Genomic DNA, 8,653 nt, shown 5'->3' with positions numbered 1-8,653 from the left:
TGCAGAGACATCCTCACAAAACCATTATGTTGGAAGGCCTATAAATCTCCCTCCCTTTATTCTTATTCATTTTTGCACAGCAATTTTCTATTTATTTCCTATGTAAGTGTTTTAATGTTTTCTACTTAGATTTTTTTCCCCTGAAAACTACTCCTTGATCTCAGTAGGTTAATCTCACAAAATCCTATGCTTCCTCAATGGACTTAAAATATCCATAATTAAGCATTTTATTGAATTGTTTGTTTAAAAACTTGTTTCTCCACTAGCTAGCTCCTTAAGTTCCTCAAGGATAGTCAATATTTTTGCATCACTCAATATTTAATTATCAATGCCTAGCACAATGCAGAGCACACAATAGTCACAAACCTTCATATTAGTTGCAAGAATGAATGGATGAATAAGTGAACAAGACAAGGAACAAACTACACCTTATAACCATTTGAAAATTCTGAGACAACTGCTTTTGGATTAATACAAGCTACATATCTAAAATTATAAATAACTTTATTATGGTAATATGTGTGAATTTATATTTTAATGCTTTAGTCTGATTGAATTTTGGAATAACATTAAGCGCTTTTTGAAACTCTTGAGATAAGACCCATTCTGCACTATAAGTGAGAATGATTTTTCATCCTCTTTCCAGGACAGGGTGACATAATAAAATAAAATTGTGTTCCCTTGTACTGGCAAGGCTGCTGCATCTATAGAGGACTGCTTATTAAAATTCTGTCTCTTTATTAATCAGAAAAAGATGACTCAGAATACCTGGGGATTTGAAAACTTTCAAGATGAATTCAAACTCCTTCTAATGCTGTTAGAATACAGCAGAGCTGGTGAGATTGTAGAGCAGTTTCTTTTTGTAAAGACCTTACTTATGTGTCTTTTTGTGCACCTGTAGATGGTTACAAAGAATAATGAAAATGTTTACTTGCATAAACATGTACATATGTGCTTCCTGTTTTTAGAGACAAAATAAATCTTAGAAAAACATAGTCAGGGATGCTTGGACTTAACTAACCTAATTTTATAGCTATTCTTGGCATCTGTAACTTTGTGACAAGATTCACAACACCATTCTTCTCAAAGATTAGTTGTATTTCAGTAAACATTGCTGATTTACATTTGGTGAAAAAAAAATGAACAGAATGAGAAAGGTCTCTGCTTACCACTGATAATAAAAGAGCCTGACATTCTTGTTAAAGGGTGAAAATCAAATACCAGTGGCTAGTACTGGCATCTTATTGCTTGAAAGGGCAAAATCTTGTTTTTTTCTTAAACTTGGTTGAGACAATTACCTTAATCTCATTAGAATTAACAAAATATCTGATATTTGAATCTGCCCATTATTTGAGTTCCTCTTATCTTCTAGGCTTCTATTTAGAAAATAATCTGAGTCCACAATCCTGTGTTCCACCTTAACATGCTCCACTTTCCTCTAGGAAAAAGCAGCTTGCAAAAATAATTTGCCCACAGTGGTTATTCCTGATCACCCTTTCTATCTATACTAAGTTCCCCCTTCACCATTATTCTCTATTTTTAAAAAAAAACTCAGCAGCTTATACTTATTTTATAATATGTATCACAAGTTGTTACTTATCTTTTTATTTCTTTTTTAAAATCCCTATTGATAATACTTAAATTTCAAAAGAGTAGGAACCATTTCAACTTTTTCCCCTCATCTTTATTTATAAAATTTTAGAAGAGTATCACACATAAAGTAAATGCTCAAAACTATTGAGCGACTTGATGATCTAATTGAATGACTTATTTATTTACATATTCATTAATATTGAGTATCTGTTATCTGACTGACTGAATAACATGTCAACTATTATTCATATTAAACTAATAGATAATTCAGTCGTAAAGTACATGACTTGTCCACATTTGTTCAGTTAATAAGAAACAAGGATAGGCTTTAAACTCAGAACTTTTAATTTAATATTGCTAGTCTAAAGGCATTTTAGTTATTGTTCTCAGTATCCTGATAAAAAGTGAAAGAATAGAAAACTAACATTTCTGGATCCTCTGCTAGTACTTGCCCATATTATCTCACTTACTGCTCTCAACAGTCTTGTGAGGAAGACATTGTTATTATCTTTTTCTTTTGATCTTGGCTGAGCAGCACATTAATTTGTGGAATTTTAAAACATTTTATGTATTCTATTTCTCATTTGATAAGTTCTGAGTTTGAAACTCATAATCTCTATTTTTTTAAAGTCAAACCAGTGATTCTAATACATAGTTAGGCTTAAAATATTTCTCTGTATGTGAACAGAAGAGGCTATTAGAAGTTAAATCTCCAAGGTTACTTTTATAAATGGTAAACTTAGCACTTGAACCTCAGCCTCCAAATCTCATCATTTTTTTACTCCCACTATAGAGCTATGTGCTTTCTCTTTCACATTAAAATTGATCTCAAAGTAACCCACCCTTTTTACCATATAGCTAATTCTTATCATTTTATAAAATCTTATAAAATCAAATATATTTTTCAATAATTCTTTAGCAAGCAGAATTTCTGTATATCACCTATGTGGAGATAAACCCATGTTAATGATTTTGCCAAAGATGTTTAAAAGCTTTTAAATTCAATTTAACTTAAGAGAATATAAAACAATATTTACTGATTAAAATGTTCAAATGAGTATTCATATTCCTTCATCTTTCATTATTTATTTATTGAATATTTACTAATTTCAAGACAGTTTACTTAGTGTTGGAGATAGGATTATGAATGCAATCAATACTCACTCACCACTTAAATACAGTTAATATTATGAAAGAAAGGCATATATACATTTAAGTACACTTTTATGAGCATTGCAAAGAGTGTCAAAATTTATACGGCAAAGAAAACTGACATATTCTGAGGAACAAGGACAACTTTTATGAGCTATTTATTGTATATATCTGGGAGAGGAGATGGAAAAGGGAGGAAGAGAAGAGAGTTGTCAAAGTGACACTATGATTCTGGCTGTCACAAATTTATGAAGATAGTGGTGCGATGTATTTGGGTAACAATTAAAGAATGGTCAGTATGGGTGTTAAAATGAAGAAGATGACAAGGAGAGACATGTACATGTTGAATTTGAGATACAAGATATGCCTATGAACTTCTGGAGCTCCATGATCTAGAGTTTAGAGAAGATGCCTGGGATATTCATCATAAGGTGATAGAAGAGGAAAAGCTCACCTAAGGAGAGAACACTGAGCAACTGAAGTATAAGTCTTAAAAATAGCCGGGCTCGGTGGTTCAGCCTGTAATCCCAGCACTTTGGGAGGCTGAGGTGAGTGGATTCCCTGAGCCCCTGGGTTCGAGACCTGTCTGGGCAACTTGGTAAGACCTCATCTCTACGATAAAATCAAAAATTAGCTGGGCGTGGTAGCGCACACCTGTAGTTCCAGCTACTTGGAAGGCTGAGGCGGAAGGATCGCCAGAGCCCAGCAGGTCGAGGCTGCAGTGGCCGGGAGCAGCCACTGCACTCCAGTCTGGGTGACAGAGTGAGACTCCAACTCAAAAAAAAAAAAAAAAATCTTTGAGAAACTCTAGTATCTAAAATTCAGATGAGGAGGAGGATCCAGAAAAAGAGATTGAAAAAATAGACAGAGAGGTGGGAAGATGAACATGAAAGAATGGTATTATGAAGCCCAAGGAAAATGTTTTCCAAGAAGGTGAGGATTTTCTACTGCATTAAAATTCTGAGAAGTCAAGAGAATGAGAACAAAAACATGATAAAGAGTTCTACAATCGTCTTATTAAGGACCATTGTGGCCTACAACAAGAATGACAAGCCAAGTTGTAATATGTTGATGACTGAGAGACTAGTGAGGGAAACAAGAAGGTATAACATCTAGAATACAGGTGTAGCAATTGACTTTAGATAGAGGACAGACTCTTTCTTATTGAAAGATAAAATCAAGAGACAGGTTCAGATACATTTTCAATAATTTGTAAATATAAAAATAAAGCAAACTTTTTGTCTGATGGCTTCTATTGTCTCTGTGTAAAACGGTATGTGCTTTTCTGAAAGCAATGATATATTATAAGTTAGTTTTTGCTGAGTAACAAACAATCTGAAATCTTAGGGGCTTAAGATGGCAACAATGTATTATTTCTTATGAGTCTGTTCTGCTGATCTGGACTAGATTTCATTGATTTTATCTGGGCTTGCTAATGTGCCTGCAGTCACTTGCCAGGTCAGCTATGAGCTGGTTGATCTAGAGTGACTTCAGCAGAGATAACTTATTTTCCATCCAAGTTGCCTATTGTCTTGCAGCAAGTTGGCCCAGTTTTGCTCTAATAGTGGTAGCAGTATTCCAGGAAAGGAAACATCTGTGGACTAAATGTTTGTATCACCTCTTAATCATATATTGAAACCCCCAAACCATCACTATGACTGCATTTGAATATAGGGCTTTGAAGAAATTAATTGAGATTAAATGGAGTCATAGGATAGAGGTCTAACCTGACAGAATTAATGTTTTTATAAGATACCAGAGACCTCTCTCTTTCTCTTGTTTTCTCTGCTATTGGATAGTACTACATAAAAGGGGATATCTTCAAACCTGAAAGTGAACCCTCAACAGAACTTGACCATGCTGTCACCCTGAACCTAGACCTCCAATTCCCAGATGTGATAAAATAAATTTCTGGTGTTTAAGACACCTAGTCTATGTTATTTTGTTATGGCAGTCAGAGCTGGTAAATATAGAAATAAAAATGACATTTTTAAAACTGTTGTTTGTACCAAGTATGCTACCTATCCCATTAGTGAAAGCAAGTCACACATCCACATTCAGCTTCTGAGTGGAAAAGAATCCCAGAATTACAAGAATGGCATTCATTGGGGCCAGTTATGCAACAAATCCAAAGAGGAAGGGGAAATTGAGTATGTATATTTGAAGAGAATGAATATTTGTTTGCTGTGTATTATGCTGAAGTTGATTGAAAAGATAAATAAATATTAACAGTTTTACTATGTGCTAAAGGCCTGGTTTCTGTAAGTCATCATTAAAATATAGTCATACTAGTCAATTTTGTGGTATGACATTCCCCTCCCCTTCGGGAATGCTAAGCCAACAAACGTATTAGTCAGCTTGGGCTACTATATCAGAATAAATGGATAAGGTGGCTTAAAATACAGAAATTTAATCTTTGTAACAGTTCTGGAAGGTAGAAGTCTGAGATCAAGGCTCTTTTATTGGCTTGCAGAGAGCTGTCCTCTCTCTATGTGATTACATAACCTTTCCTCAGGATGTGCCTGTAAAAGAGATAATTTTCTTTCCCTCTTCTTATAAAGCCACTGATCCTGTTGTATTAGGATCTACCTTTATCAACTCATTTAACCTTAATTTCCTACTAAAATTTTTGTCTTTATATACGGTAACATTGTAGGTTAAGTTTCAACGTACACATTTTGAGGGTACTATTCAGTCGATAACATTCATGTACAGAAAAGAGAAGGCAATGTTTGTTCATTTGTTAAGTGTTTTGATAGATGATGATGAAACTATATAAGTTCAGTGCAATTAATGTTATTGGTTAGGGAAGATTTAAAGACCAAACTGAAAATGAAGAGGTAGAGAATAAGGATGTGATGGAGAGGGATATGGAGGATAAGTAAACAGAGATGTCACTAGATGGGATGTGCAACCTCTTATAATAGTGGTGGTGAAGCAATCAAGCTAAAAAGACTTAAGTTAGGCTACTGAAATTAATAATCTGGGGCATAATGTTAGAAATGACAAGATTCAGAGTATTCTGAAAGACACGAAACATTGGGGAGTTTAAAAAAAATCTCATAGGAGAGGAAGAGAACATGGTACTGAGAGGCAAGTTTGTTGTAAAGGTTGTACATATGTGTTGATGCCATTCAATCAAATGGCAGGGATATTGTGAAAAAAAAAGTCCATGCAAAACAGCAGTATCTTTAATAAATATAAGGGTTAACTGAGAGATGTGAATGATAGCAACTAGGTCATTTCCCTCCCCTTAACATTTCTGAATAATCACCTGTGAGATGCACATATTGTGCTTTAAAATTATTTATATGAATAATTGCCTTACAATTTGCAAGATACAGCTCCCCCAGGAAGATCTGTACAATGCAGCAAAGACAAAACATCAAAGCAGATCAGTTAGGTATGGTTGGTCCTAATTGTTCTCTGAGTAAATGTTTTATTTTTAGGAACATTCAAAGAAATGAAATAAATTAGTTCTTTCTACATTCAGATAATCAACCAAAGATAATGGCAAGACAAGTTATGTGACTAGCTATTGTATTTGTTTTCCTACATTTTAGCTGAGAGCCAGACCTCACAATTTTCCTTCCCTCCACCCTTGTGCTTTGCTAAGTCAATCTTCTATTCTCACATCCCTGAGACCTGGAGGGGCTCAGCTTTCTGAGTTATTTTTCCGTGTGTTTATATAGCACCTTTGCTATATTGTAGTCTTTTTGAAGTATGTAGTTTTTTGAAGAATGTTAACATCCTCAAGAAGAATGCCATCAGTTTTTCTCCCCAGTTAGAAAATGCTAAATGCTGGAGCAGCCAAGAATAATGATAAAATTCTCTGAACAGAACTTATTCTACACCCACTCTACCATCCTTTACATGTTTTTAAGTTGGAGATGATAGAAATTACTTTCAAGAGGCATGACTTTTTGATAGACCTTTCAAGATATTCCACCTCCTTTTAGTTTATTCTCTATTGTTGTACATAGAGGAAGCAGGGGCTGAGGTTGTTAATGAAACATAAGGGTTTTCCTCCATTTGAGAAGCCTGTCCAATATCCCCCAGTCAGAAATCAGTATACTTCAACCTCTTTAATATAATAATGATTACAAGGACCTCAATAATAGATATTAACTCATACTTTAATACTTCTCTACTAGACTATGAGTCCCTTGTAAGCAAGGTGCTTATCTTTTTAATCTTGAAAATGACCCACATGCAGTATACGATTTGGCAATGAATACTAGCTAGCATTTATTGGATGTTATTATGTGCCAAGCTAAATATTTTATTATTCATTAAATTTACTCTCTAAAAAATATGATAGTAGAAATTGTTCAGCTGAGTACAGGTTAGAGAAGAGAATTCCAGGTGGAGCGATTGTGTATAAAGCCCCAAGTCAAAAGAAAGTTTGGCACCTTGAAGATATTAAGGAGTCCATTGTGCCTTGGACTGCAGATGTTTAAATATTAAGTAATGGAGAAAAACATGAATTGACAGTGAGAGATCAGATTGCAGAAGACCTTATGTTACTTTAGGATATGAGATATTACATAAAGTAGATTGGAAGGTCATTTAGAGTTGCAGAAAATAATTACCACATACATGTTGAGTAAATAACTGAAGACAATACTAATAATATTTGTAATATTATTTGAGTATATCAAAAGATATTTCAGTATCTATAAGCTAATGTTGTTTTTCAAAGGTGTACCTAGCCCTCTTAAGATAGCACATTCTATTCTGTCGTCCTTCTGCAATATATATGATATGATAAAGACAGTACATTTGTAAAGGAAAGAATACAAGGCTACTTTGAAGACAGGTCTTTTGCCTGCTTTTCTCAGATTTCTTACTGAGATCGAACAAAAAAGTCTAACCCATAAGGAAGTGAGAGAAGAAGGGAGCTCTGATGTGGTCCATATAGGTCAACCTCCTGAGGCAGAGAGCAGGATAGAAAAGAATAGGGCAGGACAAAACCACACTGAGAACTTAAGGTGGGTACCTTATTAAATTTGTGTTCTAGATGCCTTTCAACTTCACTCTTGTCCTGACTCTGGTATTGAGAATGAATCTTATTTTTATCTACTTGTGGCCAGAAATATCCTCATTAATAGAAGATATTCAAAATACCTGGGTTCGATTAGTTTATAGTTGTTTCTTCAGTTACGTTGCTCCATACTTTCTCAACCTTATTGTCTTCATCTGTAAAATATGGTAGCCCTGAAGGTTCACATGGAACAACTTAGACAACACGCATAGCTCACTATCATTGTAATGTCCAGAAGGTACACTTGTCCCTCTGTATCTATGGGGCTTGGTTTTAAGATCCCTACAGATATCAGAATTCATGAATGTTCAAATCCCTTATATAAAATGGCAGAGTATCTTCATAGAACCTCTACATATTCTCTTATATACTACATATCATCTCTAAATTACTTACAATGCCTTATATGCAAACAGTTATTACCCTATATTATTTTTTGTTTGTATTACTTTTATTTTTGTATTGCTATTTTTTTCCTCAAATATTTTTTATCTTAGCTGGGTGGGCATGGGGCCTGTTGCTGTACAGAGCCAATTGTAATAGAGCATAATTATGATGGATTGGAGTTTGATGCATTTCTACTCAGACTTACTTATGTTTTTGTTTTCCTTGAAACTTGATGTCTTTCTAAAAAGTGCAAATAACCGGGCTCGGTGGCTCAGCCTGTAATCCCGCGCCTTTGGGAGGCTGAGGTGAGTGGATTGCCTGAGCCCGCGGGTTCGAGACCCGCCTGGGCAGTGAGACCTCATCTCTACAATAAAAAAAAAATCAGCTGGACGTGGTAGCGCATGCCTGTAATTCTGGCTACTTGGAAGGCTGAGGTGGAAGGATCGCCGGAGCCCAGCAGGTCGAGGTTGCGGTGGG

The 8,653-nt window shown here is 34.9% G+C and overlaps 1 protein-coding gene across 1 annotated transcript in view; it reads left to right on the top strand.

Annotated features, from left to right (window-relative positions):
• The first annotated feature begins 754 nt into the window (after positions 1 to 754).
• Positions 755 to 8,653, top strand: part of LOC103272398 (tubulin-specific chaperone E-like) — a 65,215-nt gene continuing 57,316 nt past the window's right edge. Inside the window, 1 exon segment of the mRNA XM_021718510.1 lies at positions 755 to 836. Within this exon segment, the coding sequence (XP_021574185.1) occupies positions 755 to 836 (82 nt within the window).

Source organism: Carlito syrichta, unplaced genomic scaffold (assembly GCF_000164805.1).
Source record: "Carlito syrichta isolate Samal-C Ts95f unplaced genomic scaffold, Tarsius_syrichta-2.0.1 Scaffold312429, whole genome shotgun sequence".
In the NCBI taxonomy this organism is placed as follows: Eukaryota; Metazoa; Chordata; class Mammalia; order Primates; family Tarsiidae; genus Carlito; species Carlito syrichta.
Note: the sequence above shows the minus strand (reverse complement) of the source record. Positions and strands in the feature narration are given on the sequence as shown.